Source organism: Hyperolius riggenbachi, chromosome 7 (genome assembly GCF_040937935.1).
Source record: "Hyperolius riggenbachi isolate aHypRig1 chromosome 7, aHypRig1.pri, whole genome shotgun sequence".
Lineage (NCBI taxonomy): Eukaryota > Metazoa > Chordata > Amphibia > Anura > Hyperoliidae > Hyperolius > Hyperolius riggenbachi.
Window position 1 is genome coordinate 297,912,076 of NC_090652.1, and position 24,439 is coordinate 297,936,514.

Below are 24,439 nucleotides of genomic sequence, written 5' to 3' on the forward strand. Positions count from 1 at the left end.
TGACACATCTCGCACACGTGCACTGGCGGCTTACCGCACAGGCTCCGGCAGGAACAGCCAAGCCTGATCGGGTCCACTCTACTGCGCATGCAGGCATAAGCCATCTGCACTTGCGCAGTAGAGTGGGCCGATCAGGCTCGGCTATTTCCGCCAGAGCCCGAGCGGTAAGCCACTCATGTCATTGGCAGATCATTTGTCATTGGTATGTCCAAGATACATGCCATCTGTCTGTGTCATTTTATATTATCTGGGAAGATGGTATCATTACTTTCTATTCCAGCTACTAAGTAATTATTAAGTAAATTAAGAAGAAGTGGACCCAGCACTGACCCTTGTGGTACACCACTGCCAACAGTTTCCCACTGTGAGTATTGCATTCCTGCTTCTCATGAATGGTCAGACTAAAGAGGCGTGGGAAAGGCTGAATATATCTAGAAAGAAAGCAGGCTATGGCAGTCCAGGAAATGTTCTGTGTTGGAACTTTTGATCTGTTACTTGAAAAGTGATTCATTTGACATCAGTAGAACAACAAAAACACCAATACAAACAATCGCAGCTGTGCCATACAGATTGCTACACAGATCTAGTAAAATATTTGCTGTGCATTATACAAGGATAACAAAACATGTTTTATCACAGTAATTCACATTTCACCTCATTTCATTTACAAAGATTGAGTTGCACACAGGTAGCACAGAGACAAGGAGGACGTTTTACCACCTACCATAGCTGTGTTTCCTGCAGGAGCGGAATACTTCGCTTCCATAGGGGCAGCGAGAGAAAGAGACACATCACAAACTGTTAGTAAGAGCACAAGGAACGGATCTATGCAGAGACGCAGTTCTACATGCATGCACATGGTACGGAGGTATACACACACACACACACGAGAGCATGCTGGGAACATATAGAGCCTGAATTCGGAAAGGTTGTTCACAAGAAAAAAAAAACAACAACATTAGTTTTTCAGAGACAATGTTCTTACAGAGGCATAGCTAGGGTTTTGAGCGCCCGGGGACAAAGACAGTTTTTACGCCCCCCTCTGGACAAAGTGAATATGGTCAAACATCAGAATAAGGGTGGGGTCATAGGTGGAGCTCAATGTAAAAATGCTGTTTAGATAGCTAGATGTGCCCCCTTCCCCCCTCTATAGATAGCCAAATGTGCCCCTTTTCACTGTTCAGATAGCCAGATGTGCCCCCTTTAGATAGCCAGATGTGGCTCCCTTATTCTGCTGTTATGAACGCTTCTCCACTCCTCTGCTGGGAGCGTGAGAGAGGCGGGGGCACTTCGGGCGGGCAGCGAGCCGCCTCTCACGCACACGGGGGTGTGGCAGCAGTGCTGCGCCCAGGGACATATGTCTCCCTTGCTCCCTCATAGCCAGGGCCGGCCCTAGACTTTTTGCCGCCTGAGGAAAAAATTATTGCTGTCGCCGCCCCCCCCCCCCCCCCGTGGGGGGGACCACCGCCGCCGAGCTGGAGGGGTAGCGGGCAGGGCGGGGGTATTGGGCCTAGCGGCGGGGAGGGGGGTCGGACCCCCCCTCCCTTGCCTGGGTCCCCCGTCCTCCGCTCCCCTCCAGCCTTAAATAGATAAGAAGCGCAACTCGTAAGAGGCAGTCGGCGGGGAGGACTCACCTCTTCCTCGCTCGATCCAGCGTGCGCTCCACTGACGTCCCTTCCTGCAGCGCCGTCCACTTACAATACAGTGGGCGGCGTTGCAGGAAGTGACGTCAGTGGAGCGCACGCTGGATCGAGCGAGGAAGAGGTGAGTCCTCCCCGCCCACTGCCTCTTACGAGTTGCGCTTCTTATCTATTTAAGGCTGGAGGGGAGCGGAGGACGGGGGACCCAGGCGAGGGAGGGGGGGGGGTCCGACCCCCCTCCCCGCCGCTAGGCCCAATACCCCCGTCCTGCCCGCTACCCCTCCAGCTGGGCGGCCGGCTCCCCGCACCCACCGATGGGCAGATGCCGCCCCTAGAAATTTGCCGCCTGAGGCAAAAGTTTCACCCCGCCTCATGAGCGGGCCGGCCCTGCTCATAGCTACGCCTCTGTGTTCTTATTTTTTTAGGCTGTCACATTTATAACTGGTAAGATAACAAAACAGCCTTGAGGCATTTTATCGGTCGCCTGGAATCCACTTGTGATTGCAAAACGCTATGATTAAGGACCATTGTGCGTCTGAAACATGTTAGCTACACATTGTTGCTGGTTTTATGTGATTCAATAAAGGCTTATATTATTCAAGTGACATTCTGCGGAACATCACTTCTTCGATTGTACTGCTGTAAAAAACGTTAGCTTTTTTAGAGCAATTTTGCCTCTTAAAAGCAGAGCGATGTCAGGGAAAGCGATTTTGGGCTCTGATTTTCCCTATGAAATGGTTTCGAAATTGCTGGCAATTCTTAGTCAAGCATAAATTGCTGCTGAAAGCGCACTAGCAGGCCTCGGGCCTTACTGTTATTTTGTCCCGATTGCCACATTGACGTAAGCGGCGAGTGTGAGAGACGCCGGCTGGAGAGGACATATGCACAGCGCTGTCCCTTATTTGGCTATTATATCTGGCACCCTAGGCCACGGCCTATATGGCCTTACCAGAAATCGAGCCCTGTTCGTGAATGGAGGACTGACGGTTTGCCAAGTTAATTGTGAATAGCGCTTCTGATGGCAATTTCAGTCACAATGTAGCACTGCGTTTCTCTCATTCTCACCGCCTAACCTCTAGGGAACTAAACCCAATTATAAACGAGGCATCATAAAAATAGCTTAGATTGAAAATCTTTTTTTGGATTGCTACATTTTTTATAAATAGCTCTACTACAGTCCTCAGGAATTCCAAGCATGGATGAGCTTCAAGTGGTATTCATTTATGCAATGACGCTGTAAGGCTGCTATGCCTGCATTTGACCTCTAGAGGTCACCACCACACAATCCACATTGCTCCATAACTGAAGGAGGTCAGCAGCACATTGTTGCAGGCAGAAGAGGTGACGTGCTTGTTAGCAGGCGAAGATGAGAATAATTGCTGCGTATGACGGAATAGCGTTCTTTTTGCAGTGACAGCAGCACCTGTCTCAGTTCTGGGTGGTCCTTAAAGAATATCTAAGAAATGCACTGTGGAGGCCCGACTTAGGGCCTGTTCACTCACACTGCGCGTGCTTCAATAAAAAATCGGGTATCTGGTCACTAAAATGCGCTACAAATAGCGGGCAAGGAGCGCTAGCATAGGTAAGCTCTCATACTACTTGGAAGTGGTAACATTGGACACTCCCTAGCCAATAAAAATTGGATGTGTGTAGCACCCTAAAAGGCAAAGCAAGTAATTTTCAGGGCCAAAGGTGCTGGTGAAGTATGTTAATTAGCATATTGAGGTTTGTGGTTAAGGTTAGGCATGGGTTGGGGGGTCGGTTAGGGTTAGGCATCGGTTTGGGGGTCGGTTAGAGTTTGGCATCAGTTGGGGGGGTCTGTTAGGGTTAGGCACCGGTTGTGGAGGTTCAAGTTAGAATGGGGTCAGGTTAGGCAATAGTAAAATATCGAAAAGAATTGCCAATATTTTTCTATGGCAATTACATAGAGCTTAATAGTAGAATAACTGGGGCTGGAGGAAGCCCCAGGTAAGTTGACTTTGGCATTTTGGTCTTCTGTTCAGGGTACCTTTAAAGAAATGGTCAAACATTTTCAAATACTGTATATTCCGGCGTATAAGAGGACCCCCCCCCCCAACTTTTCCAGTTAAAATATAGAGTTTGGGATATACTCGCCATATAAGACTACCCCTTTTCCAACGCACACCAAATAAACATTTAAAAAAATCATATACTGGTGCTATGTATGAACAGATAGATATTGGTGCTGCACTGTATGTGGTACCCAGTATATAACAGTAATACTGTTACAGTATACAGGCGATTGACTGGTTGGGTTAGTCAACTCTCCCTCTCCATAAGTGGATTGGTCAGTTCTCCTTGTCTCCCTGTTTATCAGAGCAGAATGGAAGTATAGATCGCACTGTGTCCATAAAACATGGGGATGTTGGGGGCGGGGTTTAACAATGCGATGCTATGGGGGATTTTTACAAAATCACATCGCAGTGCAGTGCAAGTATAGGAGAGTGGAAAACCACTAAGAAAAACGCTAGATCAGAGCGGGTTTCCAGGCGTTTTTGTTACAGAAGCTGTTCAGTAACAGCTTTTACTGTAACAATATATGAAATCTGCTACATAAAAACGGTCCAAAAAAACGCTGGGCATGATTAGAAAACCTCTCTAAACATGCCTAGAATCGCTCTGAAAATCTACTTCAAAAACCTCTAGTGTTTTGCAGATCTGCTAGCGGTTTTTGTGTGCACTGGGCCTCACATAGGATAACATTAGCATTTAAAATCACAAAGCGCTCAATAAAAGGTCTTCTGGTGTACAACAGCCTTTTAATCAAATAGAGACTGGGGCCAGGGAGTCATTTTGCTGCACTTCCATCCATTAGAATGCCAGGCTTCTCCCGTGTTGCGGAGCGCTCTGTAGTCGGGGTTACCAGGCCCAGAATCCGCCGCAAACAACAGACAGGCTGGCCTTTTTCACATCAAAATATACCCTAAAGTGTTCTCTTGTGTCCTGATGACAGTATGCAGATAGGACGGGCTCATCGCATGCAGTCAGGCAGGGGTAACCATGGAGATGTGTGACCTCTTTTCTGACGATGTTTTGTTTTTGTTTTTAAAAATCAAGGTTTAAAACAACAACAACAAAATATTCTGTTCCTCAGACCGGATGACAACAACAACAACAATATCTAGAAACAGAAATGGATTTAGACAAATTCCTTGTAATGTTGTGATGTAATAACAGGCAGAAGAAATGGCATGTGACCTGATGAGTATACCATGATGAGAAAAACATATTTATACAAGTACAGTATATATTATATGCCTTGTTTTTCTACTTTACTAGTAAGTTTTAAAGCGGACCTGAACTCAGAACTGCCTCTCTGCGCTAAAACATAATCAACAGCAATAATATCCTTTAAAGAAAAATATTTTTTTTTGGTTACAGCTTACAGAACTCCTGCAATAAATCTGCAGTGTGTCTATTTCCTGCTTTCATGGAAGTAGACAAGAGGTTAAAGGAAAGCAGAGACCAAAAAAAAACAAAAACGTTTTATACATACCTGGGGCTTCCTCCAGCCCCATTCGCACAGATCGCGCCCACGCCACCGTCCACCAATGCCTGCAGCTCCGGTACCGGGTCCCGTAATCTCCACCAGTCGGGGCCAGTCTACGCAGGAGAAGTGCACCCTCTACGTATCTCTCCGGCGGTCTACTAACTATTACTACTAAGGCCCAGTGCACACCGAGCGGTTTTTTGGGCAATCCGCCGGCCGCATCCGCCTCTAAAAACGCTTGTCTAATGTATTGCAATTGGATGGTGCACACCGGCGGTTTGCGTTTTTTGCCAAGCCGCAAACGCGCCTCCTGCTGCGCGTTTGCAGATTTCGGAAGCGTTTCGTCCTCAATGTAAAGTATAGGTAAACCGCAAACCGCTCTGAAAAACGCTAGTTCAGAGCGGTTTGCCAGGCATTTTTGTTACAGTAGCTGTTCTGTAACAGCTTTTACTGTAACAATATGTGTAATCTGCTACACAAAAACGCACCCAAAACCGCTAGGTATGTTTAGAAAACCTCTCTAAACATACCTAGAATCGCTCTGAAATCAGCTTCCAAAACCGCTAGCGTATTGCGGATCTGCTAGCGGTTTTGGTGTGCACTGGGCCTAATGCAGCAATCCCCAAAAGCCTGTTTTTGGCAGTGGGGTGCGGCCACCGCTGAGCCAATCTGCAGTGTGAAGTCGTCCTTACTCTAACTGTTAACGTGTGTGTTTACCGGTAAAGCACTGCATGATGTATGTTACCATACTGCAACGTACCGTCCGGCATCCGGAATGTTGGAAATTTTTCTTCAGTTTTTCTAAAGATTGAATGCTGTGTGTTAGATTGTCAGTTTATTTATATACACACCCTAGCAATTTTGTCAAAGTTTCCAGTCATTTTTATCATAATTGGGGGAAAATTGAAGATACGTGTGTGGTACATTGGTCATATTTTTGAAATGTTATAATCAGTCAGAAAAATTGATTGCAATTCTTAAATTGAACAGATATTTAAAAAATTGTATGGTGTGTGGCCACCTTAAAGGATACCCGAAGTGACATGTAACATGATGAGATAGACATGTGTATGTACAGTGCCAAGCACACAAATAACTATGCTGAGTTCCTTTTTTTCTTTTTCTGCCTGAAAGAGTTAAATATCAGGTATGTAAGTGGCTGACTCAGTCCTGACAGAAAATGACTACAGTGTGACCCTCACTGATAAGAAATTCCAACTATAAAATACTTTCCTACCAGAAAATGGCTTTCTGAGAGCAAGAAAGAGATAGAAAAGGGAATTTCTTACCAGTGAGGGTCACACTGTAGTCACTTCCTGTCTGAGTCAGGACTGAGTCAGACACTTACATACCTAATATTTAACTCTTTTAGGCAGAAAAAAAAGAGGAACACAGCATAGTTATTTGTGTGCTAGGCACTATGTCATGTCACATGTCACTTCTGGTATCCTTTAAGAGGAAAATGGTGAGCCTCTGAGAGGAACTGAGGGTGAGGTAAGTATGTAATATGTATTTGCAGCTACCTCATGTGTTTATTTTAAATCATTTTACTCAGTTCCGGTTCCCTTTAAATACTTACCCAGGGAGAAGGAAGTCTCTGAATGCACCAGGGGTTTCCCACGCCGTCCTTCAGTCCATGCGGACCCTCAAAGGAATCTGTCAAGCTCCTGTCGGATTCCACGCTCGCGACCGCGCTCCTCTTCACGAACGCGCCCATACTGCGCCTGATCGAGCACAGCCAGCCTTGGCAGTCTGTAAGGCCATGTTCACAGTGTGCGTTGCATTGCGCTTCTTGTAAAAGCAGGAACGCAACAAAACAGAAAAGTCGCGCTGTGCGTTTTACACACGCGTGTTGCATACAGGTACACATACAGTCAATGAAAATTATGCTTCACTGTCACTGCGTCACTATTGGGATGCTATACGCCGTTAGACCGCACAGGCGGCACTGTAAACAGTGCATTGGTTTTCCATGGCAGTGCGGATAGTTGCGTTACAATACGGTCATTATGCCGCACTGTAACACCCCACTCTGAACGTAACCAAAGCTGTGATTGAGATTTTAGAGTCGTTCCTTTCCCTTTAAATAGAAGCTCACGTTATAACATTCACAAACATATTAGCCGTGTTTGTTGTTCCTTCCTACAATCTATTGACATGTTTTCGATAATGTGTTTCTGTCTTTTTGCGCTCTCTGCTCGGGAGGTAAATTCTCTATTGAGTAATCCCGAGTGGTCCTCTTGCAGAGAAATCGATTGAAGAGTTATTATATTATTTACGGTAGATTAATACAAATCGCAGGAAGCGAGATCCGATAATGTGATAAGAGGAGAGGCTTAGTCATTTTTCTAGGGTGAGAAGAAACAGACGAGAGCGGAATGCCTTAGGGTCATTTACGTCTGCTGTGACATAATTAACGCACGCAGCGATTGACGTAAAATATTGTGCGTTGTGGTGAGTCAGTGTGATCATGCTAGAACCCTGTTTATTATTTAAAGTGTTAGTAATCTTTTGAGTGTGGATAACATGTTAAAATAAAGCTCTCTGATTAATGATGTAGTATACTTGCTCAACTAATTTTACCTCTGTTTTAAGATACGGGCATGTCACTGCCACTGTTTACAGTAAAAAAATGGCTCATTGCCACTAGGTATTTTGCTGTGTGCCCAGTGTATGCTGAAGTGCTGATAAGATCTGCAAAGGCATGGTAAGGAGTGTAGAGATAACTTAAAACAAGCAAAAGGGAAGACACACCAAGAATATATCAGAAGCACATTTTAAAGTAGGGCTTATCAGATGAAGCAGCACTTTACTATCAATACAGGCACAGTACACAATGAAATGTAATTGGTAGCAGAGATTGGCACACCCTGCAGCTAGTTTCCTACAGTATAGACACAAAGTGACAGCTTATACTGTACATACTGGGGGTAGCAGAGATCCACACACTGCAGCTAGTTTACTATCAGAATGGACACTGGTTAACAGCTTATACTGTACATACTAAAGGTAGCAGAGATCAGCACACGCTGCAGCTAGTTTACTATCCGTACAGACACAGAGTAACAGCTTATACTGTACATACTGGAGGTAGCAGAGATCTGCACACGCTGCAGATAGTTTACTATACGTATAGACACAGAGCAACAGCGTATACTGTATATACTGGGGATAGCAGAGATATACATACACTGCAGGTAGTTTACTATCAGTATAGACACAGAGTAACAGCGTATACTGGGGATAGCAGAGATATACATACACTGCAGGTAGTTTACTATCAGTAAAGACACAGTAACAGCTTATACTGTACATACTGGAGGTAGCAGAGATTTGCACATGCTACAGCTAGTTTACTATCAGTATAGACACAAAGTAACAGCTAATACTGTACATACTAGGGTAGAACATTATGTTGGTAGGGATTAATGCTAGGTTAAAGGAGGAGGGGATAGAAGATGGTTAATATATTGTTGTGTTGTTGTTCATTCAAGGTAATCGTACATCCTCACAGATTTACCTTGGGCAGCAAAAAGTCTAGAACGACCCTGCCCATACTGTACACCTGCTGCTCCATGCTGTACACCTACTGCTCCATACTGTACACCTGCTGCTCCATACTGTACACCTGCTGCCCCATACTGTACACCTGCTGCTCCATGCTGTACACCTGCTGCTCCATGCTGTACACCTGCTGCCCCATACTGTACACCTGCTGCTCCATACTGTACACCTGCTGCTCCATACTGCACACCTGCTGCTTCATACTGTACTGCTCCATACTGTACACCTGCTGCTCCATACTGTACACCTGCTGCTCCATACTGTACACCTGCTGCTTCATACTGTACTGCTCCATACTGTACATCTGCTGCTTCATACTGTACTGCTCCATACTGTACACCTGCTGCTCCATGCTGTACACCTGCTGCTCCATACTGTACACCTGCTGCTCCATACTGTACACCTACTGCTCCATACTGTACACCTGCTGCTCCATACTGTACACCTACTGCTCCATACTGTACACCTGCTGCTCCATACTGTACACCTGCTGCTCCATACTGTACACCTGCTGCTCCATACTGTACACCTGCTGCTCCATACTGTACACCTGCTGCTTCATACTGTACTGCTCCACACTGTACACCTGCTGCTCCATACTGTACACCTACTGCTCCATACTGTACACCTGCTGCTCCATACTGTACACTGCTGTTCCATACTGTACACTGCTGCTCCATACTGTACACCTGCTGCTCCACCTGCTGCTCCATACTGTACACCTGCTGCTCCATACTGTACACCTGCTGCTCCATACTGTACACCTACTGCTCCATACTGTACACCTACTGCTCCATACTGTACACCTGCTGCTCCATGCTGTACACCTACTGCTCCATACTGTACACCTGCTGCTCCATACTGTACACCTGCTGCCCCATACTGTACACCTGCTGCTCCATGCTGTACACCTGCTGCTCCATGCTGTACACCTGCTGCCCCATACTGTACACCTGCTGCTCCATACTGTACACCTGCTGCTTCATACTGTACTGCTCCATACTGTACACCTGCTGCTCCATACTGTACACCTGCTGCTCCATACTGTACACCTGCTGCTTCATACTGTACTGCTCCATACTGTACATCTGCTGCTTCATACTGTACTGCTCCATACTGTACACCTGCTGCTCCATGCTGTACACCTGCTGCTCCATACTGTACACCTGCTGCTCCATACTGTACACCTACTGCTCCATACTGTACACCTGCTGCTCCATACTGTACACCTGCTGCTCCATACTGTAAACCTGCTGCTCCATACTGTACACCTGCTGCTCCATACTGTACACCTACTGCTCCATACTGTACACCTGCTGCTCCATACTGTACACCTGCTGCTTCATACTGTACTGCTCCACACTGTACACCTGCTGCTCCATACTGTACACCTACTGCTCCATACTGTACACCTGCTGCTCCATACTGTACACCTGCTGCTCCATACTGTACACCTGCTGCTCCATACTGTACACCTACTGCTCCATACTGTACACCTGCTGCTCCATACTGTACACCTGCTGCCCCATACTGTACACCTGCTGCTCCATACTGTACACCTGCTGCCCCATACTGTACACCTGCTGCTCCATACTGTACACCTGCTGCTCCATACTGTACACCTGCTGCTCCATGCTGTACACCTGCTGCTCCATACTGTACACCTGCTGCCCCATACTGTACACCTGCTGCTCCATGCTGTACACCTGCTGCTCCATACTGTACACCTGCTGCTCCATACTGTACACCTGCTGCCCCATACTGTACACCTGCTGCTCCATACTGTACACTGCTGCTCCATGCTGTACAATGCTGCTCCATGCTGTACACCTACTGCTCCATACTGTACACCTGCTGCTCCATGCTGTACACTGCTGCTCCATGCTGTACACTGCTGCTTCATACTGTACACCTGCTGCCCCATACTGTACACCTGCTGCTCCATGCTGTACACCTGCTGCTCCATACTGTACACCTGCTGCCCCATACTGTACACCTGCTGCTCCATGCTGTACACCTGCTGCTCCATACTGTACACCTGCTGCTCCATACTGTACACCTGCTGCCCCATACTGTACACCTGCTGCTCCATACTGTACACTGCTGCTCCATACTGTACACTGCTGCTCCCTACTGTACACTGCTGCTCCCTACTGTACACCTGCTGCTCCATACTGTACACCTGCTGCTCCATACTGTACACCTGCTGCTCCATGCTGTACACCTACTGCTCCATACTGTACACCTGCTGCTCCATACTGTACACCTGCTGCCCCATGCTGTACACCTGCTGCTCCATGCTGTACACCTGCTGCTCCATACTGTACACCTGCTGCCCCATACTGTACACCTGCTGCTCCATACTGTACACCTGCTGCTCCATACTGTACACCTGCTGCTTCATACTGTACTGCTCCATACTGTACACCTGCTGCTCCATACTGTACACCTGCTGCTTCATACTGTACTGCTCCATACTGTACATCTGCTGCTTCATACTGTACTGCTCCATACTGTACACCTGCTGCTCCATGCTGTACACCTGCTGCTCCATACTGTACACCTACTGCTCCATACTGTACACCTGCTGCTCCATACTGTACACCTACTGCTACATACTGTACACCTGCTGCTCCATACTGTAAACCTGCTGCTCCATACTGTACACCTGCTGCTCCATACTGTACACCTACTGCTCCATACTGTATACCTGCTGCTCCATACTGTACACCTGCTGCTTCATACTGTACTGCTCCACACTGTACACCTGCTGCTCCATACTGTACACCTACTGCTCCATACTGTACACCTGCTGCTCCATACTGTACACTGCTGCTCCATACTGTACACCTGCTGCTCCATACTGTACACCTGCTGCTCCATACTGTACACCTGCTGCCCCATACTGTACACCTGCTGCTCCATACTGTACACCTGCTGCTCCATACTGTACACCTGCTGCTCCATGCTGTACACCTGCTGCTCCATACTGTACACCTGCTGCTCCATGCTGTACACCTGCTGCTCCATACTGTACACCTGCTGCCCCATACTGTACACCTGCTGCTCCATGCTGTACACCTGCTGCTCCATACTGTACACCTGCTGCCCCATACTGTACACCTGCTGCTCCCTACTGTACACCTGCTGCTCCATGCTGTACACCTGCTGCTCCATACTGTACACTGCTGCTCCATACTGTACACTGCTGCTCCCTACTGTACACCTGCTGCTCTATGCTGTACACTGCTGCTCCATACTATACACCTGCTGCTCCATGCTGTACACTGCTGCTCCCTACTGTACACCTGCTGCTCCATGCTGTACACTGCTGCTCCCTACTGTACACCTGCTGCTCCATGCTGTACACTGCTGCTCCCTACTGTACACCTGCTGCTCCATGCTGTACACCTGCTGCTCCATACTGTACACTGCTGCTCCATATTGTACACTGCTGCTCCCTACTGTACACCTGCTGCTCCATGCTGTACACTGCTGCTCCATACTATACACCTGCTGCTCCATGCTGTACATTGCTGCTCCCTACTGTACACCTGCTGCTCCATGCTGTACACTGCTGCTCCCTACTGTACACCTGCTGCTCCATGCTGTACACTGCTGCTCCCTACTGTACACCTGCTGCTCCATGCTGTACACTGCTGCTTACTACTGTACACCTGCTGCTCCATACTGTACACTGCTGCTCCATGCTGTACACTGCTGCTCCATACTGTACACCTGCTGCTCCATACTGTACACCTGCTGCTCCATACTGTACACCTGCTGCTCCATACTGTGCACCTGCTGCTCTATGCTGTACACTGCTGCTCCCTACTGTACACCTGCTGCTCCATGCTGTACACTGCTGCTCCATACTATACACCTGCTGCTCCATGCTGTACATTGCTGCTCCCTACTGTACACCTGCTGCTCCATGCTGTACACTGCTGCTCCCTACTGTACACCTGCTGCTCCATGCTGTACACTGCTGCTCCCTACTGTACACCTGCTGCTCCATGCTGTACACTGCTGCTTACTACTGTACACCTGCTGCTCCATACTGTACACTGCTGCTCCATACTGTACACTGCTGCTCCATACTGTACACCTGCTGCTCCATACTGTACACTGCTGGCACTTTACATCTGAGAACGTTATTACATTATGTTCATTTTGTGAATGTTATACATGTTTTTTTTTTCCTCATCCCATCATTCCAAAAAGCAGGGTTTTTTTTTTGATTTTTGTAAGTTTAAAAACTAAAATTTCCAATGATCTGACGTACAAAATGGAATAGTGATGTCGGGGGACGGGATTCTGGGGTGAAGGGGGAGACGTGAGGATGATGGGAAAGCAACGCACCATGAGTAAAGCGTCCGAAGACCCTCCGGGTGTGTCCTGATTTCTACAGAGAAGAGAGAAAAAAGCAGAAGAGGGTGAACTCAACGCAACTGGGCAATCCTTCATTGACCCCGGCCGCGCCGCCTCCCTTCCCCCTACCCCCCCCTCCCCCGCCAACCCACCCCCCACCTACTGTATAAGTGCAGGTTGGCTGGAGATTTACATTGCATCAATTAATAACGACTCCAGTAGGAATTTCTTCTTCTGTCGTCATGGCGACGGCCGCTGACCCTGTCACTATCACTAAAGGTCTTCAGAGCGCTATACAATAATGCAGAATAACAAGAAGTAATCCCCCCCCCCCCTCCTCGTTGCAGCGGTGGGGGTCATTCGCTCTGCCTATTACTTGTGTGTTAGTTACGAGTCTCCAGTGCCGAGGCCTAGCAGATACGGCGGTAATGGAATGACGCTCTGTAGCGACTGCAGCGTGACAGCGAATTTCACGGATTATAATAACGTCGAAATAGATACGATTTGAAATCCAGGGCCACAGATTGAAAATTAAGCTCTGTATGATATGGGCCCATTTATCAACAATAAGTTACGTGACTTTCACTGGCAATGTGAGGGGCAGGGATCACACTTTGGGATTTGCAGAGAGTTCCTGAAAACGCATGTAATGCATTCCTAAGGGCAGCACGGTGGCGTAGTGGCCAGCACTCTCGCCTTGCGGCGCTGGATCCCTGGTTTGAATCCCAGCCAGGATACTATCTGCATGGAGTTTGTATGTTCTCCCCGTGTCTGCATGGGTTTCATCCAAGCACTCTGGTTTCCTCCCACTTTCCAAAAACATACAGGTAAGTTAATTGGCTCCCCCCTAAATTGGCCCTAGACTACGATACATAGACTACACGATACATACATAGACATAGGACTATGGTAGGGATTAGATTGTGAGCCCCTCTGAGGGACAGTCATGTGACAAGACAATATACGCTGTACAGCGCTGTGGAAGATGTCAGCACTATATAAATACTAAATAATAATGACGATTTCACTGGAAATGAGATAGACAGGAGCCACACTTTGGGATTTGAAAGCGTTTTACTGCGATGCAAATTAGCATGTAAAAAATGCATGTGCTTTTTCATCTGCTTTCCAACTTGCTTTTGTTGCTTTTTTTGCACACCGCGTGTGATTCCAATTGGCGACAGTCAGGCAGGATTCATATTTGGAGGAACTGCATCTGTTTTACCATGATGGCAAAATGCACTTAATGGAATACTTAAAGAGGAACTGTTGTGAAAACTTAAAATTTAAAACACATACAAATAATAAGTACATTTCTTCCAGAATACAATGATCCACAAATTAAAGGGGGGGGGGGGGGGGGGGGGGGGGGGGGGGTACGTTTGTATGCAATTTTAAATAAAGGTAATTATACTTACTGAGTATCCCTATTTCAAGCTTCTGCCCGTAGCCCCGCCCCCTAACAGAAGAGGTCACAGGCGCTTTTCTTATTGCTCCTAGAGAGCCACCTATGACCTCTTCCATTAAGGGGCGGGGCAATGGACAGAAGCCAGACATGAGGACACCTAAATAAAGTTTATTCAAGTTTATTTAAAAAAATAAAAACGCTACTCAGAAGCTCTATAAAGTTTACTCTATGGCGCTTCAAATTGGAGCGAAGCCTCAAATCCCAATCGGCCTGCACACAGCGCTGGCGTGATTGAAAAGTGATGCAGGGATTCCTAGTGAGTTCCAGCCCTTTATCCTGAGAGTCGTATTCTTCACGTTACAGGACAGGTTTATAGGCTGTGGACCCTCTATGGAAGATACGGTGATTGTATCAGCTTGTCCAGATCGATAAGGTGAGGAGCAGCAGGACTGGTGAGCGACCGCGGCCTCAGCAAGATGTCCTCCTCATTAATAAATCAGTGATAACATTTGTTGGCTGCGCGCTCCTCGTCTGATCAAGCGCTAGATCTCGTGTGTGAAGACGTAATGCCGATAGATCAATTCCTCCTCCCCCCCATTCTGTCCTTGGAGAGCTGAGCTTCCAGAAGGAGACAATACCAGATCTAGTGCTGCCAACACATGTTCCAACGTGCAATTCTGCTATCAACAGAAAAACGCAGAAAAAACGCAGCATGCAGTAACGATAAAAAATCGTTGCATGTAAAAAAAGATAAAAAATCGGAATCGCATGCAGTGTATAGGGGGCCTCATGGTCATTTTCCTGCCCTCCCATTGAGACTTAGCCTAGGCTGTTCATCGTGTGGAATGATCCCACCCCCTGAAGCATTCTGGAAGACAAGCAATTTTTTTATACTGGCTTTAGAACTCTCAGTAAACAAACATTCCGCAGAGATCACCTGCCAGTACGAAAGAGGTTGACACCTGTGATACATTTCAGGAAGTAAGGCCTGGAGCACACCAAAAACCGCTATCAGATCCGCAAAATGCTAGCAGATTTTGAAACGCTTTTTCTTATTTTTCTATAGCGTTTTGCGGATTGCTGCAGCGGATTTCAGTATAGTACATTTCATATATTGTTACAGTAAAGCTGTTACTGAACAGCTTCTGTAACAAAAACGCCGGCAAAACCGCTCTTAACAGGCGTTTTTCAGAGCGGTTTGCGTTTTTCCTATACTTAACATTGAGGCAGAAACGCATCCACAATCCAAAAAATGCCTCACCCCGGGAGGATTCGTTTCTGCAAAACGCCTCCCGCTCTGGTGGCACCACCCCATTGAGATACATTGACCAAGCAGATCCGCAGCCGCAAGCATCTGCAGAAACGCTGAAAAAGCCGCTCGGTGTGCACCAGCCCTAAATCAGGGAAGAAGCTAGAACAACCACAATAGAGTAGAGAGGCACACCAGCACATAACACTGAACGTGCCCATTAAAGTACACCTGAACTGAGAGGGATATGGAAGCTGCCATATTTCTTTCCTTTTAAACAATACCAGTTGCCTGGCAGCCCTGCTGATCTTCTGGCTGCAGTAATGTCTGACTCACACACCTGAAACAAGCATGCGGCTAATCTGGTCAGACTTCAGTCAGAAACATCTGATCTGCATGCTTGTTCAGGGGCTATGTCCGTCGCTGGCTCTGTCGACATGTCCATGTTACTCCGGGATCCACGTGGGGCGTATGTAAGGATGGACCCCGGAGACGCACTCAAAGAGGTAATGTATAGGGCACCGGGGGAGGGGGGGCACATTGAACATCAGGGGGGATAGCGTCAAGCCGCTGAGGCGGCGGGTTCGGCATCACAAGGCCAATTCTGGGGCTTGAAATTGATCTGGAATCAGCCTGTGGTGTATGGGCGGCTGACAGATCTCTCTCTGATCAGATTCGATCAGAGAGAGATCTGCCTCTTGGTCGATTTACCCATACTTCCTCTCATGTATGGGCACGTTATGTCCCTGCAATGTATATGGACAAGCAGGGCCGGACCGAGGCAGAGGCGAGAGAGGCTCCAGCCTCGGGGCACAGTGTAGGAGGGGCGCACAGCTCACTCAGCTATCATTCCTCTATTGTGTTTGAAGCAGAGAGAAATAAGAAAAGGGGATACATGGCAGTGACTGCAAGCCAGATATCTAAAGATTAAGGTATTGGGGGCCCTGGGGGAGTACATTTGAAATCGGCGCTGGTAGACTTGGGCGCAAGATACAGCGGTATATAGCTGATCCTGCTTCTGCACAAGTTAGGGCCGATTTAATTACTATTCCCCCTCCAGGCCGACATGGATAGTGGGGGAATGAAATAATTCGGCTTCCAGCGATTGCTGGAGGCTGAATTATTATGTTTTTAAGCAACTTCGGCTCCGTCTTCTGACGGAGCCGACGTTATTCACTGAGTGCTTCAATAGGAATGATTCCTATTGTAGTCTATGGAGGCGCCGGCTGCGCCCAAATCTAGCAGCGCAGAAAAGCACTGCTCCGCCCTGGGGGGCCTCTTAGTCTAATAGCAATCAGTGTGTGACGGATGGGGTGGGAGGGATGGAGGGGCGCACTTTAGTGTTTCAGCCTTGGGTGCTGGAGGACCTTGTCCTGCCTCTATGGACACCTTTGTTCTTAGTAAGGCCTAGTGCACACCTTGGTTTTGGTGGCGTTTTTAGAACCTCTTGCGGATGTGGAAACGCTTGGGTAATGTATTTCAATGGGCTGGTGCACACCAGAGCGGGAGGCGTTTTGCAGAAACGCATACTCCCGAGCTGCAGCACTTTTTGGATTTCGGAGGCGTTTCTGCCTCCAATGTTAAGTATAGGAAAAACGCAAAACGCTTGATAAAACGCCTGATCAGAGTGGTTTTCCAGGCGTTTTTGTTACAGCAGCTGTTCAGTAACAGCTTTACTGTAACAATATCTGTAATCTGCTACAAAAACACGCTACCAAAAATGCTTCACTTTAAGTAAAAAACGCTAGCAAAACGGTTCATAATAATAAGAAAAAACGCTTCAAAAACCGCTAGCTTTTTGCGGATCTGCTAGCGGTTTTTGGTGAGCACTAGGCCTAATAGTGGGTTTTTGCTGCCCGTTTTAGACATGCTGTAGCTGTAATCTGCGGCGTTTCAGGCTGCCTCACTGTGCCCAGCGTTTTGCTCTATAATGCTAGATATGATGCATGCTCTGTACAGCAGGATGACATTATGCAGAGTCTGGGCAGGATGGATGAGCCGTGATGTAAGCACTCTGCTGTGACCTGTCTGAGCCAAGCTGGCCGCTGCCTGGCCTCATCACAGCAAACAAATCAAATGATTACCTGGCTGGCTGTGACATCAGCCTCCAATTAAGCATTAGGAAGCAATTTCCCATCACCTGCTGCCTATCTTCCGCCATCTATCAGCAGTCTTATTATGGCTGCACGTTATTCCCTGATGCTGAGCCCCTTCCTGTCCGCAAAATTACAGCTAACCCGACGCCAGCCTAATGGAAAAAAAGAGATGCTTACCTACGAAGAGGCTTCAGTGTCCCTCAGGCCTGGAACCCTCTAGAGCCCTTTTTTTGAGCATTTAGGGAGCGCTTTAAAACGCTAGCGATTTCCCTAAACGCTCTGCCAGTGTAAATAAATTTAACAAATTCCACAGTAGCGATTGTGATTAGCTAAATTGCAATCGCAGAACATGCAGCATTTTGGGAGCGCTTGCGCTTCAATGTAAAGTATAAAAGCGCAGGCAAATCGCTCATGAATTGCTTCACTTAGCGATTTGTATGTGATTCTAAATGACTGCAAACTGTAAAAAAAAAACTATAATAATTTGAAAGGACCAATCAGAATTAAAATCGCTAATTGCAGAGCGCTATACAATCGTTGCCAAAAAGCTTACACTTTTTAAAATCATTACCAAAATGGATGGAAAACGCTCATGAAATCGCTACTTTAAAAACGCGAGTGATTGCAATAGCGCTTTGCGATTTAAAGTGGGTTCCAGGCCTCAGGCTGGAAACACACCAGACAGTGCAGAAGACCATGCGTTTTCTGCACTGCGTGTTTTGAATTTTTTAATGCCTTTTTTTTATTGTGTTTCGCATTTGCATTTTTTATTAATTTACCTAATCAATCAATGGAGTAAAATACAGCAACATAAAAAAAAAACAAAAAACTCCAAAATGCATGTAAAAAATGAACTCTGCGTCTCCACTGAGATTCAATATATGTGTTTTTGAAAATGAGGCTGTGTTCCCCACTTGAGCTGAGAACTGACTTTTTTCGGCTGTTCTCTGCTCCTTGGAAAACTGACAGTGAATGGCTGACGACGTTCATGCTTGTCACTCTGCAGCTTATCTGTGAGATCCATTGCGGTAAGTGGGCCGTACATCTGTGCAGTCGCAATAATCTCGGGCAGGGGGATGCGTTCCCTATGGTGATAACCAGGCCCGGATTTACATCACAATGCGTTTTTACATGCAGCCCATAGACTTTCATTAACAGCAAAAATGCTAGTGTTTGTGCCTAGTGTATCCCCAGCCTGAAGATTCATGTCCACGCTTCCCACTGTGCAATGCACCCATGCGGCACCTGCACGTGTACGAACATGACTGCGCTGTCCATGAGCAACTCCAGCTTACTCCACAGGCGTGGTATACTCCAGCAGGTGCAGTATGGCTGCGCTGGGACACAGTGGGGAGCTCAGCCTCCAGATAAAATAATTAAAGGACAACTGTAGGGAGGCTGCCATGTTTTTTTTCCTTTTGTGCAATACTAGTTGCCGGGCTGTCCTGCTGATCCTCTGTCTCTAATACCTTTAGCCATAGGCCCTGAACAAGCATGCAGCAGATCAGATGTTTCCGACTTTAGGCTGGTTTCACAGTGGGACGTTACAGGCGCACGTTAATGCAGCCTGTAACGCAGCCCACCGCACAGTAATGAAAAATCAATGGGCTGTTCACAGTGCAGACGTTGCGTTACATTGTAACGCAGCACGTCCTGATAACGTACTGCATGCAGTACTTTACACGCGGCAAAGCCGCGTTAGACTGTTTGCACATGCTCAGTACGGGTAATTTTTTTTATTTTGGGGGCGGAGAGGAGGCGGGGAGAGGCCGCTACGTAGCCAGGCACATGGCTACTTAATATTCACTGCACTTGCAGTGTTTTTTTCTTGGAGCGGCCGCTGATTGGCTGGCGGGACCACGTGATGCGAAGAGCACCGCTCACGTGGTCTCCGCAGTGCCTCCGACAGAGCAGGCGCACCAAGAGCTGCTTGTAACGCGGCTCTTGGTAGCGTCCTGCTCCAACACCACCAGGCGTTGCGTTGGGGGCACGTTATGCGACCTTAACGTCCCCTAAACGCAACGTCCTGGTGTGAAACCAGCCTCAATGTCAGAACTGACAAGATTAGCTGCATGCTGGTTTCTGGTGTTATTCAGACACTACTGCATCCACATACATCAGCAGGGCTGCCAGGCAAATGGTATTGCACAGAAGGAAAAAAAAACATGGCAGCCTCCCTTCAGTTGTCCTTTAAGCAGCCAATTGCATCAAGCTAGACAAGTAGTTCCCCCAGTATAGGTAGTGAAGGATGTCCCCTGGTATAAATAGCTTCCCCAGTAGAGGTAGTGAGTGGCATCCCCCAGTATGGTGGTGCAGGAGCAGGCGTGGCGCTGTGGCGTCCATGGCACGAGCCATGTCTGTACCCCTCTAAATACGCCACTGGCGCAGACCCACCAAAGATTTCCAACAAGGGATTGTTGAAAATCTGATTGGGGCTGCGCTACTGCGCAGATGTGGCTGTGCTAGCGTGAGTGCAGCATGGCCGGGCCTGTGCTTGGAATGGAATGGGGCGACAGGAGTGAGGAGGGCCCAAAAGCCTCTATAGGATCCAGAGGCCTCCCTCTTCATAGGTAAGTATTTCCTTTTTGGCCTGAGCTTCGGCACAGGTACACTTTAAGCTTGTTTAGGGTTAAGCCCTATATGGTCCTCTGACTTCCTGTACGGTTGGCGGCGCAGGAAATCACACGGTCCCCTATGAATGCGCCGTCCTCGCTGGCCTACTAAAGCCTTATGACATATCTGACGGCTGAATATTTCATGAGTTGCCTGCAGAGCAGCTGTTCACAGGAGAACAAAACACAACTTCCAATAATAGAACAAATTCACCAATTTGCGCATAATACAAAACGTTACGGCCCCTGAATTGTAGTCTGCGGGAAGGAGAGTCGTGCGGCCGCCATGCAGGCCTAGTCATAGTCAGGACTCATCTAGGTCACCTCCTATTACCGCGGCAATATCCAGCCCAACGCAAATGATAGGTTTGTCTGTCAGTTTAGCAGTTTAGTTTAGGTTTTTTTTTTATATGCATTTAAAGTGAACCAGAGACGAAGCACCCTCATGTAATTCACCATATATATCAGTGGGGACATTAGAGAAAACACCTACCCTGCTCTCTGTTTCATCCTTCACTGCTCAGTCTGCTTGTTACCAGCCCTGAAAAATTCCCCCACTGAGCATTCAGTCTGACTTTGCTCAGGAATCATTATAGCTGAGTCAGTCTTCTGTGATGTCTTTTCAAGCCCAAGCCTGCCCTCTTTTGGCTCTGCTATAATGACTAAGCTATAATGATTCCTGAGCAAAGCCAGGCTGAATGCTCAGCCGGAGATTTTATCAGGGCTGGTAACAAGCAGGCTGAGCAGTGAAGGATAAAACAGAGAGCAGGGTAGGTGTTTTCTCTAATGTTCCCACTAATATATATGGTAAAATACATGAGGGTGCTTTGTCTCTGGTTCACTTTAAGTGCAGCCAATACCTCCTCCAGGCCCCCAAGTGCTGCAATTATTCACTCCTTTATGCAGCCCAGTATTTCTCCCTGTCCCTTTCCTTGTTAATTGTTGTGGCCAGGAGGACTTTCACACCTGTGTATTCTTGTAATTTCCTTTCCACAAAATATAACTTACCACTGGGTACATTGCTGCAAATGGGAATGTCACTAATAGTACACACATTATTAAGTGTGCTCAGTGTTACCTGTGACTCGTGTATAAGATGGCCCTTATACTTTTATGAAGTGAATCAGACCTACATTTCTAGACTTATACTTGAGTATATACAGTAATTAGTAATAGTTACATTTCAATGAAAAACATGTACAAACATGCATGGAGCACGCCCATAAATGCACATGGAACAAAGGTGAAAGTGGTATATAGTGTGAACAAGGCCTTCACTTGGAAATACATAGGTCAATAATGGCCTGATACACTAAACCAATTGATCCCGATACAACTGGCTTGGAAGAACAAAGAGAAATCGAGAGCCCAATATGGTGTAGTATTGTTAAGTTGGTTGTGGTTTAAAGCAAAAAATCTTAGATATACTCACAAACGTGGGTTACCCATAGGCAACCACTTCAAGTGCAGGTGGGGAGTATTAGAACCTGACCCCACTCAGGTTATTAAGATGTTGCTCTCTGTAGATAGGAAACGGGGTAGCACCCCTCCACCGAGGGTGGAATCAAGATTTCAGCAAGGCTTGGTGTACAGAAGCGCCAGTGTAGAATAAAAACTTTGAAAACCGTCTAAAAGAGGGTGATGTTCAGGTGGACTTACCTCCCTCAAAAATATAAAACTCAATTGAGTCACAATATATCAATACAATTTTTTTTTATTTAACTCCACTTAATGCAACGCGTTTCGCAGTCCTGCTTCATCAGGCAAACAGTATTGAGTACTCAACTCAATGGGTCTACATGCAGAAGAGCGCCTCTGTCATCTATTGTATTGATATGTTGTGACTCAATTGAGTTTTATATTTTTGAGGGAGGTAAGTCCCCTCTTTTAGACGGTTTTTAAACGTTTTTATTCTACTCTGGCGCCTCTGCACACCAAGCTTTGCCGATACAACTGGCATTCACTCAGATAATGATTTATTCCTACACAGACTCCATTTCAGTATCAATAAAACGGCAAACGCTTTAAACCTCACTGCAATGCGACACTATCGTCCACCAATTCTGCATCGCCTCAGCCCCGCCCCCTCGCAAGGAGATTACCCAACATGTACCCAATGAAGATTTTCGATCAATAAATTGCCCAAATCAATGCAAAGTGAATTGATGAGTTATGTCAGAGCAATACATTACTGGCAGATTCAATCAAAGTGATCGAATCTATTTGAAATTGATCATAGAATCGATGCGTGTAAGGCCAACTTTAAGGGCTGTTTTCCACTGAGAAACGCGATCGTCATGCGATTCAATAACAGTTCCCCAGTTTTCCACTGGAGCGATCGTGGCACATTTTATCCGCGATTCGTGTACAGCATGATTGCAATGCGTCTGCGATTTCCGATGGGAAGAAATATTTAGAATCGCCAGAAAAGCCAAAACAAAACACCAAGCTTTTAGCAAATTCTCCGTAAGGTCAGTTATGACCCAGGGCGGGATTAAGAGATGGATTTATGCTGGGAACACACAATGCAATTTCCTGTCCGATTGACAAACAAACAAACACAGAACATTTATATCGCGCTTTTCTCCTGGCGGACTCAAAGCGCCAGAGCTGCAGCCACTAGGACGCGCTCTATAGGCAGTAGCAGTGTTAGGGAGTCTTGCCCAAGGTCTCCTACTGAATAGGTGCTGGCTTACTGAACAGGCAGAGCCGAGATTCGAACCCTGGTCTCCTGTGTCAGAGGCAGAGCCCTTAACCATTACACTATCCAGTCACTATTGACGGGTAATCGGACAGGAAGCTATAGCGGGTGTACATGTCCAAACTGTTCCCGATCAATAAAGGGATCGATTTTCTGATGATAACTTTGCAGAATCGATCTCTTTCTTGATTGGCAACAGATCGGACATGATTCCCACCAATCGGATGGGAAATTGTATTGTGTGTTCCCAGCAGAAGATGTAATGGGCCCCTCGGCAAGTTAGTAGGATTGGGGCCCCCTTGTGGAGAGAGGTCAAAGAAGGTGGCTGGCCTGCCCCACTAGGCCCCAGGCAGCTGCCTAGGTTGCCTAGTTTTTGATCCTGCTCTGGTGGGATTACCCAGTGGGGTTAAGGGAGCCATACATCTAGCGATGATGGCCAGATTCGAACCAAGGGACAAATCTCTCTCTAATCGAATCTGATTGGAGAGAAATCTGTTGGCTGCCTATACACTGCAGACTGATTCCCAATCAATTTCATGCTGCCTGAAACTGATCAGGAATCGGCTTTGTGACGCTGCATCCGCCGCAACAACGCTATCCCCTAATAAAATGTAGAGAACCGAGAGCCCAATATAGTGTAGTATGTTAAAACATAAACGAAGTAAGGCAAATCAGTGAGAAGAATATCCTCACAAACGTGGGTTACCACACAGGCAACCACTGTATAAGCAGGTGAGGAGATTAGACCTGTCCTCACTCAGGGATAAGAAGTCGCTCTCTGTAGATGAGAAAAAGGGGTAGATCACCCCTCCACCAGGGGTGGACACGATTTTGCAGTAGGAAAACAGAGGCGCCAGCAGAATAAAAGTGGATAAAACCTTTAATTTTAATGTTCTCCTACTGTGCTATCCCCTAATGTTAAATGCCCCCCGTGCTATATACATTACCTGTCCACCACTTGTCCACCACTTGTCCACCACTGGTTTCGGGCTTTCTCTGTTCTCTATATATGCCAGCCATGTGGTTGCCTAGTAACGTGGCTGCATGTGTGACGTCTGACCTCACAGGCACGACGGCCTTACTAGGCAGACATGTGGGGCGCACGTGTATGGAGAGTGGACTGCGCCCGGAGCAGTGGAGGACAAGCAGCAGATAGGTCATGTAACACTTGCACCGGGGGGACATTTAACATTAGGGGGGACAGCGCCGGGGTTTTTGTCACATTCGTCGATTGTCCCGAAATCACATGCCGTTACCTCCGCGCACCTGATCGAGCAACTCGGCCCT

At 47.1% G+C, this 24,439-nt stretch overlaps 1 protein-coding gene across 6 annotated transcripts in view; it reads right to left on the reverse strand.

The window, feature by feature from the left end:
* SPEG (striated muscle enriched protein kinase) overlaps window positions 1-24,439 on the reverse strand; it is a 369,258-nt gene that overhangs the window by 208,322 nt on the left and 136,497 nt on the right. The window contains exons 1-3 of one of the 6 annotated variants that reach the window (XM_068246027.1): window positions 13,250-13,289; window positions 13,078-13,120; window positions 725-759 (exon numbers count right to left, since the gene is read on the reverse strand). The exons of 4 other annotated variants lie outside the window; for them this stretch is intronic. In XM_068246027.1, coding sequence (XP_068102128.1) covers window positions 725-759; window positions 13,078-13,120; window positions 13,250-13,286 — 115 coding nt within the window. In that variant the 5' untranslated portion in view covers window positions 13,287-13,289. Of the gene's footprint in view, window positions 1-724; window positions 760-13,077; window positions 13,121-13,249; window positions 13,290-24,439 lie in introns of those variants that run through there. One more of the 6 variants, XM_068246026.1, reaches the window with a different exon arrangement.